This window comes from Lepidochelys olivacea, assembly GCF_965140295.1.
Source record: "Lepidochelys olivacea isolate rLepOli2 genome assembly, chromosome: 1".
NCBI lineage: Eukaryota > Metazoa > Chordata > Testudines > Cheloniidae > Lepidochelys > Lepidochelys olivacea.
Window position 1 is genome coordinate 159,460,527 of NC_140411.1, and position 15,322 is coordinate 159,475,848.

Below are 15,322 nucleotides of genomic sequence, written 5' to 3' on the forward strand. Positions count from 1 at the left end.
CTGTGCTAACTTGCACCCTTATTGCCATAACCGCTATGGAGCTTGCAGCCATGGGGAATTGCCAGGGTGCAGAGCCGTCCCAGCTACCCCTCCTCCTGCCCTGATTCATAGTGGTGGATCTGGCCTTTGTTGCTTTGCTTTCAGCTGAGTTGAATTGGATTTTTTCTCTCTTGGCTGTATGTCGGTAGAACGGCGTTATGATGTTTCTCTGGGCAGTCAGATTGTGCATATGGTTTCCAGTGCCTTAACATGTGAGGGTTTATTTTCTATGCATTTAGCCAGTGGTTTGTTTTTGTTTTTGTTTATTTTTTGGCTGAGTAGAGCCAGGTTGTGTTTGCTTCGAAGCTGAGATGGAGTCTTTCCCCCCTGACCCTTGTGAGCAGAGTTGGGTTGTTACAGTCTCTGATGCTGATAGTGTTATTCTGTGAGCCAAGTACCTTGTATTGTGTCTGGATTTTGCTTTTCTGTGAGTAAAGCTGAATTATTGTTTCTGTGTGAAAGTCGGGTATATTTTCAGTGAAAGGACATATTTGTATTTCCCTGAGGAAGTGTGCGTGTTAGTTCAGATTAGTTTGTTCACTCTAAAGTGCAGCAAATTAATTATATTGAACTGACATACATCCATGTTAATTTGCCTTTCTTTCAAATTAACCGTGCAGCATTCTAGGCAGATATCTCCTGGTGCAATGTTCTGCCAGTTGGCGCGATGCATGCTGAGATTTTTCTTGCTGTGCAATATGGGATGCCTGCTGGAACCTACAGGAATTCTGGGACTTGAGGGTCAAAGTAAAAAATTCCCATGATTCCTCTCCTGGCATCCATGTGTTCATTTGTATTTTGCCAGCACGATTTTAGAACTGCTGTCAGGCAGCATGGTGGAGGACACACTGCTGAGCATTAGGGTGACCACCTTTTCAAAAGGCAAAAGTGGGATACATGCAGGAGCCCTACCCACTCTGTACCCCTGCCCTGCTTCTCCTCTTCCTCCATGGCCCCACCCCCGGCCAGGCTGGAAGCTGGAGCCTAGCCATGGTAAGAGCCGCCCAGGGAGCACAAACTGCTATAGGGAACCCTGGATCCTGCATGCCCCGGGCTGGATGCCCAAAAGTGGCCCCTGGCCTGCGTCCCCGCCTCTGGGATGCACCACGCAGGGCAGGTGAAGAGTCTGGGGCTCCCCACAGTGGCCCAGGCTCCCTGGGTGGCTCTTACCACAGCCCAGCTCTGGCTTCTGGCCTGGCCAGGGCCTTGGTGGGGACAGGAGGAGCAGGGGGTGCGGCCTCGTGGTCAGGGGGGCAAAGGCCCTTCTCAGCCCCCCACCCCACCCCGGGAAGAGGCTGGCACTGCCCCTGAGTCTCAGGCAGGCACAGAGCAGTGTCCCAGGGAGTCATTCAGCCAGGGACCGGGACTCGAACACTGCATTTCAGGACTGTCCTGCCCAACTCGGGATGGGTGGTCACCCTCCTGAGCGCCACGGTCATGACAGCCGTTAATTCAAACAGAATGAGGTATGTGCTTTGACAGGTGTGCAGCCAGGTGGGTTTGGCTTGGTGGCTTTGGATGCCTGGCCTGTATGGCTACAGGTGAAGGAAGAGCAGAAGGATGAATTCAAGTAGTTACTTCTGCAGGGCGTTTTCCTGGAGCAGGTTCACTTGGCTGAAAGCCCTTTGTGGTCTCAAAGACTTAGCGGTGCCTGGTGGGACAAGAGGGAGGCTCAGAACTGGGATGACCGGCAGTAGCACTTCAGCTACTTTCCTAGAGAGGCCTGTGGAGAGCCCGGAGCTGCAGCAGAAGAACACCAAAATGAGAGATCCCCTCAGCCTGGAGAAGTAAGTGGCCCTCACCACCTGGGAGCTCGCCGCCCCTGATTGCCACTGGTCCGTGGCTAGCCAGTTCACTGGTAGATCAGCTGTCGGGTCTGTTGCCATTGAGCTTTGCAGTGCTGTTCAGAGGGAGCTGTCGCGCTGCGTGACATAGCTCAGCAATGCACAGGAAGTTATTGATGGCTTCGCATAGATGGGGTTCCTGAACTATATAGGGACTGTTCTTTGCCCCCCACACCACATCAAAGACTTTATCAACAGGAAGGATATGTCTCATTGCCGCCAGGGCAGGCTGATCACTGCGGAAGGTTCACAGCTATTAATATGAGGTGGTCTGGAAAGGTCCATGATGCCAGGATCTTTAGAAACCCAGGCCTGTTTGCTGGATTGAGCAAAGGGAACTTTTGCTCTCAGCATACCATAGACATTAGTGAAGTTGATTCCTCCTGCCATTCTGGGAGCCCCAGCTTTCCCCTCTGCCTCCCTGGCTTATGAAGCCTTTTACGGGACACTTTGACAAGAAAAACGTTGACTTTTAACTATATCGTGTGTGGCTGCCAAATGAGAGCAGTGTGCGCATTTGAAAGACTGAAGGGAAGGTGGAGGTGTCTCATGGCAAGGCTGGATGACATGCCGCCTGTGATAGCTGCTTGCTGCATTTTGCACATCTGCGAGAGCAAGGGAGAGAGCCTAACGGAGGGGTGGGAGGAGTAGATGGAGAGACGTTCTGACTGTTATGGACAGCTGGAGGGAGCGCCTCTGCAAAATGCCCCAACTGGTTAGGGAAATAGAGACAGGGAAGTGTTTTGCTCCTACTTTGAGGCCAGGGGTAGTGTGGATAATGAATGTTTTGTACCCAAAGAAATGACTGAAAAGTGCATTGATTTCAGGAGGAACTAGCTGAAAGCCCGTGCTGTTGCATGGGGGTAATTCATAGTTGTGTGTAAAAACGCAGAAAAGCACCTGAGAACTTAAAAATTGGATAGTAGCAGACAATCTCAGTGATGATTGAACCTGGTGAAATCCTGGACAAAAAGAGCTCTCAACCATGCTTGCAGCTGCTTCTATTGCTTCACACTGACTCAGACGTGCTAGGCTTCAGAATGACACACATGCACAGTGACAACCCTGGGATTTTATTACATAGATTAATACTATGGGACAGATATTCTAATTGATGCAAGAGAGTTGTTCCCCAGTGAAATTTTTTAGCTTCTTCTTTGCCTTGTCCCATCATTTGGGGTTGGTGGTTCTTTTTCTTCATCCCAAATATTCTTATTGAGTGCGTTTTCCAAGCTGACACAAACTTTCTTCATGTCCTCCTTCAGAGTCTCAAACCACCTTTTTCTAGGTCTTCCTCATCTTTGTGCTGGGATTACTAGGTCTTGTACTCTCTCTGGCCAACATATTCCATGTCTCATTGTCTCACATGATCCAGCAAATGACATAGTTAATAAATAACACCACTTGAATAAAAAAATAACAGAGGGCATGCATCATGTGCATCAGGTCCCTTTGCAGGACCATGCATTCCATTCTGATTCTTTATGAATGCTTCAGGAAACCATCCCTTCACACCTCTGCCTTCATAACCCTGTATTGGGATACTGTCACTACGGTCCCTGAGCTGCCTCTTTTGCTTCGCTTGGAGGATTGCTAGTCTTTCAGCAGGTGATAAGGCCCCTGTACGTGCAGGCTGTAGCATTGCAAGTGCTAAGGGAAATCAGAAAAAACACAGGTAGTTATTGTCCTGTGGCTTGTCTCCGTGTTAACAAGGAATAAATGTTTGTTTTCTCCCAATTGTGGAGTCCCATTCCCATCTGCTCTTCCCACTCTGAGGTTCATTTCAAGGTAAGACGTTTTCCAGTGTACCTTTCCCCTGGTATAGGCCCTCTGTATAAAGGCTGGGTGAGTTGGTGTTGTGGGGGTGGAGGGAGGGCAGGCAACAGGGGCAGATTATTAATTGCTTGTGCACCTCTGCAGGCTGCCCATACCTGGAGGTTGTTACCAGGAGGCATGTCCCCAGGAGACACAAGAGGGGCTTGTTCAAAAAGGCAGTGGGCAAACCAGGAAGATATGCAGTGCTGCTATTTACCAGGATGTTGTCTCCCCAGCAGGTGCAGGACTGGAAAGGAAACATAAGTTATATGAGTGGCCTTACGTTTTCTTTTATAACACCTGTCAATCAGCACAAAGTATACTGCAAAATAAACTTGTGCAGTAACTGGTGTGAACAAGGGGATAACAATGCTGTGGGAATGACTAAAAATAGTCATGTTTGCCTTTTGAAATGTCCCTGTAGCCTGATTTTGGCAATTTACCTCATAAAATTTAAACCCTGAAAGTACATTATCTGCTGATTTGTTTTCATAAGGGCGTTCCTTGCAGCGTATGGTTCTAACAACTCAGCGTGGGTTAGGGTGACACAAACTGGCTCTTAGATTGTAAAGTCCACCCTGTCTCCTCCCTGTTCTGTTCAGCCTGAGCTCAGCTGTTGGGCTTCAACAAACAGGGCCAGGTTCTGTTACCCCTCGTCTCCCTGAGTAGTAATTTACTCCAAAAGTTGTCCCGGCCCCATAGACTTCAGCAGGACCTCTTGTGGAGTAAGGTCCCAACCCTGCTCTAATTGAAGCCAATGTCAAAACATTGGCTTCAAAGGGAGCATGAACCAGCTCAGAGGTACTACACAAAAAGAGTAAGCGTATGAGAATCTGGCCCAATGATAATTATTTATTTCATTAGGTAGCTTAGAAAAACAGCACAAAAAGTTAGTTTCAAAGTTCTACATCTTTATAAATCTACAACAATACAGGAACTGCTGCACCAGAAAAGGCCAATGATTAAGGCTGTGAGTTTGCAACAGAGGTCGTGGAAGTCACGGATTCTGTGACTTTCTATGGCCTCCATGAAATTCTGTAGCTGCAGTGGCCAGTGTGGCTGACGCCAGGGCCACCCGAGCAACTGGCCCTGGAGCCAGCTGCTTAGGCAGCCCCGGGCCCAGCCAGTGCCAGAGTCAGTTGCTCAGGTGGCCCCACAGCTAGCCAGATGGGCCACTGCTGGAGTGGCCCTGGGAACAGCCGCACCGACTGCTGCTTGGCGGCCCTGGGCAGCTGGCCTCAGAGACTGCCCTAGCAGCAGCTGGTGTGGCTGGCCCTCGGGACTGCCTGAGCAGCTGTCCTGGGGTGGCGGAGCAGCAACCGGAGCATGGCCCCAGGGGTGGCCGGAGTAGCCGGTGCTCGGTGGCCTCAAGCATCTGGCCCTGGGGCCCCCCAGAGCAGTGGTCGATGGGGCTGGACCCAGGCTCCTCCAGTGCAGCAGTGCCCCAGGGACCCCCCAGAGCAGCGGCACTCTGGGTGGCCCTCCAGAGCAGCAGGGGCTGCAGGGCCAGGGCAGCTAAGATTTAGTCATAGTCTGACTTTTACTAAAAATACCCATGACTAAGTCATTGCCTTAACCATGAGCCGTGCACTCACTTCTTCCATCTCTGACACTGGCTGCTGTTGGATGCCTCAGAGGAAGGAGAAACACCCACTTTATGATTGTGTGACCCAACCTGGCAATCCTCTTGTGTCCAGAAATGGGAGGACTGATAGCTCATAAAACAGACTTAGAAATCTGGCACTTGGTAGTAGAACTTGTTATTCTTTATTGACTTGAATTTTACTGAATAACAAATGCTATTAAAATGTAAAACAAACAATATCTCTTCATTCCATCTCTTATGTACCTAGCCCTTATACTATAGACTAATGCTACAGATAATGGTGTGTTTGGGAGTTTGCTAGTGGTTAATTACAATGACATATTATTATTATTTATTATTATTTTTGGTGTTCTTAGTGAGGGGTGAATGGTGAGAATCTGAGAAGAACTGATACGTTTCTCTGTGTAGAAAGTCACTCTGTAGTGATGGTTTTAGCATATTTGATAGCAGGGATAAAACTGTATGCAGGTGAGTTGGATTTGGGCTCATCTGTAATTTGGGCTCCCCTTCAAATTTTAGTGGCAAAGTGCGAGTACTTCAATGCTGGGGGGAGCGTGAAGGATCGAATCGCCCTGAGGATGGTGGAGGATGCCGAAAGAGCTGGGATCATAAAACCCGGAGACACGCTCATTGAGCCAACATCAGGAAACACAGGTAGGAACTGGATTTGTGGCCCTGCATTTGGACAGCATGGTTATGGAATAGAATGATGGCCTGATATTTTTGAGTGGGACACATAGGAGGGGATGGGATGGAAGCTTTTGGAGCCTTTCAGCTCCTACTACAATGAAGAGGGGAAATGAGGCTTGCTAAACCTTTTCTGTTAAAAGAAGTTTTCCCTTTGTGATGTTACACTCTATATGTTTTTATGAAAATATGCTAATGAGTGTGAATATAATGTAACTGGAATATGCTTCATGCAAAAGGGCTCTTGTAAGGTATCGTTACAAAGCTTATAATCTACTGAGTGTAGTCATACTATTTGTATAAATGTATCACTCTTGTATCTGAAACTAGAAATATGAAATATAACTCTGAGGGCCTATTGTAATTATGCAAAGCGTGGGTCATTAATGGTGGTTTGGGATCTTGATGGCTCCCATTAACCAGGACAATTGCCTGCAGATTACTCTGTTTTGTGTGTGTGGTTTTTGGAGGGGGGCTGGGGGGTGAGAAAACTTGGATTTGTGCTGGAAATGGCCCAACTTGATTATCATACACATTGTAAGGAGAGTGATCACTTTAGATAAGCTATTACCAGCAGGAGAGTGGGATGGGAGGAGGTATTGTTTCATGGTCTCTGTGTATATAATGTCTTCTGCAGTTTCCACAGTATGCATCCGATGAAGTGAGCTGTAGCTCACAAAAGCTTATGCTCAAATAAATTGGTTAGTCTCTAAGGTGCCACAAGTACTCCTTTTCTTTTTGCGAATACAGACTAACATGGCTGTTACTCTGAAATCTGTTTTACTTGTAAGTCTTCCTGTATACCGGTGTGCTGGCAAATGGGTAATGAAGTCTTATAGTGACATGTGATCATGTCACCTGAACTGGAATCCATCTTTAACCTGGTGTTTTTCCATTCAGAAGGAGGGGTGGGAACCCAGAGAGGGATAAAGGATTCACGCCTTATGCAAAAGTATATAAGTGGGTGGAACAGAACAAAAGGGGCAGCCATCATGAGAAATCCCCTAGCTACCACCTGAGCTGGAACAAGGGCTGTACCAGGGGAAAGGATTGTGCCCAGACCAGGAAGGTGTCCGGTCTGTGAAAGAAACTTATTGAAACATCTCTGAGGGTGAGATTTTATCTGTATTCAGTTTTATTACTGTACTAGACTTAGACTTGCATGCTTTATTTTATTTTGCTTGGTAATTCACTTTGTTCTGTCTGCTATTACTTGAAGCCACTTAAATCCTACTTTCTGTATTTAATAAAATCACCTTTTACTTACTAATTAACCCAGAGTAAGTATTAATACCTGGGGGGGTGGGAGGAGGAAACAGCTGTGCATATCTCTCTATCAGTGTCATAGAGGGTGAACAATTTATGAGTTTACCCTGTATAAGCTTTATACAGGGTAAAACAGATTTATTTGGGGTTTGGACCCCATTGGGGGTTGAGCATCTGAGTGTTAAAGACAGGAACACTTCTTAAGTTGCTTTCAGTTAGTCTGCAGCTTTGGGGCATGTGGTTCAGACTCTGGGTCTGTGTTGGAACAGACTGGCATGTCTGGTTCAACAAGACAGGGTGCTGGAGTCCCAAGCTGGCAGGGAAAGCAGGGGCAGAAGTAGTCTTGGCACATCAGGTGGCAGCCCCACGGGGGTTTCCATGATCCAGCCCGTTACACCCTTTTCCAGTGCCCATTGACCCCATCTGTTGCTGATGTATTCATGTTTGCTGGGAAAGTTTGATTAAGAAAACTTACCTCCTGGCCTGATGTGTAGCTGCAGGCATGTGTGTTACATTGTTATACGTGTTTTAGTCTGGAAATTAGCCTCTGTCCTTATAACGCTGTCTCTGTCCTCAACTCACCCACCCCATCCCAAACTGTGCCTAGCTGTCGCATCACACCAGAGGAAGTAAGATCTCAGGGGTGATTTAGTACCGAAATTCCTAGGTGGGTTAAAACTGCACCAAGGTGTCAAAGCTGCAGAGCCAGTGTGTGGTAATATTGGGTAGTTCGCAAACAACAATGCATCTAACAACAAGATTGAGAGGAGCTGCACACGTAAAGCACATTTCCTGGCTGCGAGGTTATCGAATAGCTAGAGCAAGTTTCCACAGAGGAATTTCCCTGACTTCCCCCAGCAAATAAATAGGCTTGGAAGGATTAGAAATGTCAGTAAATATTGATTTCACTGCGTGCACACACGCAAACTAATGGGAAAATATTTCCATCACTGATAATCAAAATTTACAGACAGGCAAAGTAAGAAAAATGCTGCTTGAGACTTAATTAGAGGCAAAATCCAATGACCTGGGACTTTTGAAACAGGCTTATTACAAATGGACAAGTGAATGAATAGTAAAAGCAGGTGGGATTTGACGGTTGAAAGCTCTTTGCATTGTATATTTTGGCGGGCGATGTGGACAGTTTGTGTTTTAACGGCTAGAAAGCTTTAACTTTTTGAACCTCGGTGTCTATTGTCATTAAATCATTCTCTTACCCTGCCCCCACAACAGTCCACAACTTTGATCGTTTAAATGGCTAAAAATCTTTAAAAATGCTTAAAAATAAACATCAATATGATCGGTCACAATGACAAAACAAATGAAAATTTAATGTTGCCAAGCCTACAAATATATCATTGCTTCTCCCATATCTGCCTTACTTAGTCTTAGCTGGCCAGGAACAAGCTAGGGCCAGTTCATGGTTGGGAGAGAAGGTGCAGGAGCTTTTCCCCATTCTGTAGCTTGCACAAGAAGCAGGTGCAACTGGCCAGGGCTGCACCCTTCCTATTTTCCTGGTGCGTGCAGGACCCCCAAGCAGCTAGGGCTATGGGTCTGTCTCCCCACACCCCCTCGCAGTAGCAGGTCAAACAAGACCAGCATAGCTGAGGAGGATTAAACTGCACCCTATACAAGGGCGTAGATGCCACAGGGCTCAGGAAGGAATTCTGCACCCCCGAGGCAGCATTCCTCCTTGTACTTGCCTAGGGGTCGTGTGACTCCACACCGCTTCCAACACTAGGCTGTGCCTGAATGGCATGATTGAGCTCAGAGTAGGGGCCTACAGTGGAATTTCTTTGCTTTTTGTTATCTGACCATTTGATCTAGCTCTAATACTAAAGCAATTTCTACCAATCCTCTGGCAGGCTGCATTTAACTCCTGCGTGTATTGCAGACATTTTCGACAGCACGTCCTAGTACAGAAGCAATGTTTCACGCATGCCCTGTGCATCATTTACCTTCCCCATCCAGCATGGGAACAGCTGGCTCAGTCAGTCATTCCAAGTGAAATTAGAGCACAGATACACTTTGCCAACGAGCCATGGAGTGAGGCTGGCACATGTGCAGCTTTGTCCCACACGTTAGCCTGCTGGGGGCGGGGGGCATTAAGCAGTCCTGAGGAGAACAGAGAGCTGTCTAAGCGTAATTATATCTTTTCTGTGTGAAACGACACATGTGGGAAAACAAGAGATCGGTGCGTTGCTAAGTGTAGAAAAATGCTTCTGAGCCTTTCCAGTCCCTTCAGTTTGTATGCTGTGAAAATATATTGCTCTTCCCCAGTTCTCAGGGACACAGAGACTTAATTACAAGTAAACTCTCAAATTAGAACATCCTCCTACACTAGGACTGTCAGAGAGCATGCAAAAAGTCTAAGATGGTACATTGCTATTTAGCTTTTACGTGCAAATTCAGGAGCTGCATTTACCAGATTAACACAGGACTTGCAGGAGACTGTGACTGTCAGTTGACCTTTCCAAATGCTGTCACTGAATAATTCCCTTTCCTCCCCCACTGCCTAGGAATCGGACTGGCCCTCGTTGCTGCAGTGAAAGGCTACCGCAGCATCATTGTGTTGCCAGAGAAAATGAGCATGGAGAAGGTCAGAGTCCTTTATGGTATTACACTAAAATCCTGGGAATGGGGAAAGTTCTCTCTCTTTAGAACTAGTGAACCCTTTCCTATATAGGGTAACAATCCTAGTTACAAGTAATGGCATATCTTTGTAGTTATTCAGAACAGTTCTCTGGACAATGAAGCAGCCAATGATAATCTGACTGATTATCTGGTGTCAGCTATGCAGCTGGTGCAATATATTAACCAAATATGGTACATTTCTGCACAGAGATGATGCAATTTTGCGTCTATGGGGGTGTGTGATGGTTAGAGCAAAGGAAAGGTATGCAGGGCTCCTTGGTTCCATTTCCAGTTCTGCTGCTAACTTCTTGTGTGACTTTTGGCAAGTCACTTAACCTCTCTGTCCATTTCCCTCTATGTAAACTGAAGATATTTATAGTTACCTCATAGGAGTATTAATCAGAAACCCCATCAAGATGGCAGAAATTTCACATGATCTTGTGAGAGTTCCTCCATTTGGGGCAAAAATCTCACAATAACAGTTTGCAAGACTTTGGTGCCTTTGAATTCAGACCTGAATCCTAGCCCTGACTTGGCTCAAACCTCAACCCTAACCTAGACCTAATCTGGATCAAACACCACCTCCTCAGCCCAACTGTAATAACCCACCCAACAAATGATCAGAAAACGAAGAGCTCTAATACCTAGCTCTCCTGTTCTCACCGCTACACAACAGTGTCTCTCTGTTGATAAACACTCATTCTCAGGTACTCCATTCCTGTGCTTATGGCCAGTTTGCTCTACCTGTATTCTGGATCTGTGCTGGGGCTGCCCAGTCCATGGTGTACATTAGAGCAGCCTTGGGAGTGCTCTAAGATATGCTTTGCTCCATATGTCCCTTGGAAACCAGCAAATAGTAGTAGTGCAGTTGATTCTGGTCATGCCTCCCAGCTACCACTTCGTTGTAGAGGCTAGGAGCATGGCCAGGCTAGAATCCTTATGCCAGGCTGGGAAGGCCTTCTGAATTTAGAAATATTTTCAGGCAGCATTTCCAACCAATTTAAAGGCCCATTATGCTGCCAAAATGATGTAAAAGAGCATTAGTGAGTGTGACTGAGAATCAGACATTGTATCTCTAAACCACTCTAAATGTTAAATGTCTCATGAATGCAAAGCCCAGTCTGGCTTTTGACACTAACATGAATATATAGGTTCAGATTACCAGCAGTACAGGAGATCAGCTTTATTGTGTCTGATTTATGATTTACAGGTTGATATACTAAGGGCTCTTGGTTCTGAGATTGTTAGGACTCCAGGCACCAAGTTTGATTCCCCTGAGTCTAATGTTTCTGTTGCTCAGAGGCTGAGAAATGAAATCCCGAACTCCCACATTCTGGACCAGGTAAATTCAATTACTTTTTGGGTTCTCTCTTTAAATCTGGATTGTACAGGATTGCCTAGGTCTGCTCATCTCGCTCATTCTGCTACACCTCTGTAAGATACTCAGCGCCATTGTGGCACTTCTTGCCACTGCATTTCTTCTCCCAGACACTGATGCTCATTTTTAGGGCACATGTGACTTGACTTCTCTTCCTTGAAACACTGGACTGCAAAACCAAAATAAGAGGCATATTCAGAGACTGTGGAACTTGTGGCAAAGTTTTGGGGGTTTGAGCACAATTTGATCCTGTTCTGTCTGGAGAGTGTTTTACGACCACTTTAAAGTACATTTTTATGCTTGAGAAAGGTTCCTGACTGGCAGCACTGGAAAAAAGTATGTTGTGTATATATAAATAGGCTCACAGTGAAGATCAAACAAACCGCTTATAGTAACCCCTGCTACAGAATGGGCAGTGGTAATCTGAGCCCGTCCCTCTTTGCCCCACACATTGACACGTACATATAAGGATCACTTGCTATTGGCTGGTACGTTCCTGCCACAGGGCTCACCATAGGGAGGGACAGGTTAGTTTAGTCTTCTTGCTTAGAGGATCATTGACCTTTCTACAGTCTCTGCGAATGAGCTTCCTTGAGGCAGCAGCATGGGCTTGTCGAGGCCTGAGCTTGGAACTGGCAGTCAGGCACTTCTGAGTTCTGCTCCTGGGCTACCTGATGACTCACTGTGCTGAAAAATCAGGAGATTTTTTAAAACAACAACAAAAAGTAATAATACATGAAGGCAGAGGGGAGTTTCTTTGCTGGGGGATTATGAGCTTTTTGGGTGCACTCTCGTCACATTTGCAGGTTTTTCTCTGCAACCACGTGGATTAAAAGCTTACTTTTAAAAAAAATGGAAGCTGAGTTTCTCAGGGAATCGCTGGCCTCCAGGAGCTGGAACTTTAAGAAAAGCACCAAACATCACAAGAGTTGGCACCACTGAACTAGAAACACCCATGCCAGCAGCCCTCCACCAACTGCAGGGCTCAGAGTTCTGGGAGCTCCTTCATTCCCCTCACCCCCTAGCCCTGCCGCCTGGGAGGCAGCTAGGAGCACTTGTCCTCTGGAAGCACAAGACAGGGTGGCAGCAGCATACTCTGTCCCAGAAGGAATATGTCTGAGTGGGGCATAGTGGTCATGCCCTTTCACCCCCATGAACACCCAACAGTGGCAAGGGATCAGCACTGAGGGGAGGCACAAACATCTGTTCGATAGTGTCACAGCACTCCTAGGAACATAGTTTCCCCTTCATGCCCGTTTCTGATCTCCGCCGGTGTGTTGCCTCCAGAATTCCCTTGCTCAGACACTACAGCTCCCTTCCATACCCTCAGGCAGCTCCCCCTCTTGCCAGTCTTCATCAGGCTATGTCTGTTTTGTGTTCAGTCATTAAGGGATGTGCCCATCCAACAGCATTGCCAACACCTGGTTTTCTATCAGCCTGTGTCTTCCATGGGGGCATGGGGTTGGGTTTAGGGGCATAGCTGGGGACAACATTCCTGTCCTTCTGTTTAGCTCCTCACTGGAAAACATACCACACACTGCAGTACCTCCCTAAAGCCCAAGACATCAAGTTACTAGACTACGAGGACTCTCTCCCTGGCCTGCTTGGATTGTGGCACAGTGTTGCGCAGGACACGGAGGGGGCTTTTTATGCCTTGAGTAAAACACCTTTGTAGCAGTTCTTAGTTCAGTGTCTGACCCTCACTGTTAACCGTAACATACACTGTTCTCTGTTGTAATAAACAGTACCGAAATCCCGGCAACCCGATGGCTCATTATGACACCACCGCTGAGGAGATCCTGGAGCAGTGCGAAGGTCCTGTTTGTTCTATCTCGGCCATGGATTGCACATGCCATGTCCTTCTGAGGGAGGGTTATGTTACTTTATGGTCTTATTTATTTAAATGTGTAGAAAAGCTAAAAAGGGACTTGGTAAGTTACAGGCATCCTTGACATAACTTTAAATAACCCCTGAGCGCAGCGATTTGGGATGACCTCCCTCCCCCTTGAACAATTCCCCACCCTTGTAATTACAATTCCCCTCCATTTTCAAAAGCCTCGGGAAAGAGATGAGCCTTGCAACACAGTTGGGCTAATTTGGACCCTGGAGGAAGCAAATTACAAAGTAGTGGGTCCCTCATGGAGAATGGCTAACCAGCAGTCTCCTCTCTCTTGCCTCTGCTGCTGTCAGCTGTGACACCATGGCCTGGGGAACGTAGGGACATGACACAGTGCTGGGTGGCACAGTGAAGGTGGCCATCTACCTGCAGTTGTGGCATCACTGTAATGCGTTAGTTGAAAGCACTAAATGGGTCAAGAGGCCTCCCTGGGAATATCACTCCATATGAGTAATCGGCGCACTGTAGCTGATCCAGCAAAGTCATTAGTAAATTAAAATGGATCAGAACTTTGCGAGAGCTGCAGAGACTGATCCATCTTAATTTGGTGGCTGGAATAGGCAATAAAAGAATTTCAGTCCTTGTCTAGATGGGAAAAATGGAACCCATCCCCAGTGGTAGAAAGAGTGAAAGGCATAGTGAACACAGGGCTCAGGTGTTTTAACAAGGTTAGCTGACAATGCTGGCAAGAAAGCCTGAGCCCTGCCTATACTATATTGTGCACCCATTGCTAGCCCTGGCAGCAACCAGTAATGAATTATGTCTCATTTTTGCCAGTGTAGTTACAGCCTAAAACTCGCAGGGCCTGAGTCTACTCTCACTTCCACCCAGTGGCGGATTAAAGATTTTGCCGCCTCTAGGCCCTGAAATAATTGCTGTCCCCTCCCCCCCCACCCCCGCCCCAGCTCACCTTCGCCTTCGCCTCCGCCTCCGCCTCCGCCTCCTCCCCGAGCGTACCGCTGGGTCCTGCTTCTCCTTGCTCCCTGCCAGTGCTTGTGAGGGAAACAGCTTCGTGAAGGAGGGGGGAGGGGGGAACGCGGCGCGCTCAGGAGAGGAGGCAGGGCCAGGGTGAAGATTTGGAAAAGGGGACCAATAGGGGCAGGGAGGGGGCGGGGAATGGGGGTGGGGTTGGGGCGGGGCGGGGGGGGAGCGCGGGAACCGGCGCTGGGGGAAGCAGCCTCTGGCTGCTATTATAAATTTGCTGCCCCTGCAAATTTGCCACCCTAGGCCTAGGCCTTATCGGCCTAGGCGTTAATATGCCGCTGCTTCCACCACTGTTACATCCATGTAAATACACTGACTTCAGTGGAGCTGTTCCTGGCTTATACTGATGTCAGAGCTCTCTCTTAGCTGGACGCTAAGGCCAGCCAAATCAATGCGTGCTATAGCTAATGTGTCTGCAGAATTTCAACACAACATAGTGCAAAAGGATGGAGTTACCAAGCTAGCAATCTATCAAAGTACAATGGGGTGAAGCTTATTGGCGCATCACAGCACTACAATGCTTCTGCTCACTAGCATGAATTTTGTCCAGTTTTCGACATGGACAGGTTCTCTGTGCACAAGAACATGTGTAAAATACCTACTGATGTGACATGCCAGAATAAACCAGTTGTGGAGAACATTTCCATCCTCTCTAAATGCTTCTCACCTCCTTTAACTGCAGGCAAGGTCCACATGGTCGTGGGTGGAGCTGGCACAGGAGGTACCATCACTGGCATTGGCAGAAAGCTGAAGGAGAAGTGCCCGGAATGCAAAGTAGGTAGAAAGACTGACCTGCGCATTGATCATTAGTGGCAACCTGGTGCTTTTCTGTCCTTTCCTTTGACTAGAGAAATGCCCTTGACATCTCTTCTGGGGCGATGCCATTGACTGACTGCTCGCTCACCTGCAGCTGGGCTGAGCCTGATTATCAGAGTGTCTGTTTTCCACTTTTACTGAACCAGGAAGCGTACAGATGCAGCTCACTTTTGATGGTAACAATTTTCAGTTACTCTCAACATGAGCTGGATTCAGACTAGTGACTTAGAGGTAGAAGGCTCCACACCCCCATCACTAATCCTTGAGACTTGCAGTTCCCCATGCTTCTAAGATTAAATTGTAAAGCTGATGAGAAGGAAAACTTCCGGGTGAAAAGGTCCTGTCTGTCCATGCCA

General features: G+C 47.3%; 1 protein-coding gene across 1 annotated transcript in view; it reads left to right on the plus strand.

Annotated features, from left to right (window-relative positions):
- The window catches only part of LOC311531636 (cystathionine beta-synthase-like), a 60,571-nt gene that overhangs the window by 16,639 nt on the left and 28,610 nt on the right, over window positions 1–15,322 (plus strand). Inside the window, exons 3-7 of the mRNA XM_084649174.1 lie at window positions 5,824–5,958; window positions 9,777–9,856; window positions 11,102–11,233; window positions 13,015–13,084; window positions 14,833–14,924. Of these exons, the coding sequence (XP_084505300.1) occupies window positions 5,824–5,958; window positions 9,777–9,856; window positions 11,102–11,233; window positions 13,015–13,084; window positions 14,833–14,924 (509 nt within the window). The remainder of the gene's footprint in view (window positions 1–5,823; window positions 5,959–9,776; window positions 9,857–11,101; window positions 11,234–13,014; window positions 13,085–14,832; window positions 14,925–15,322) is intronic.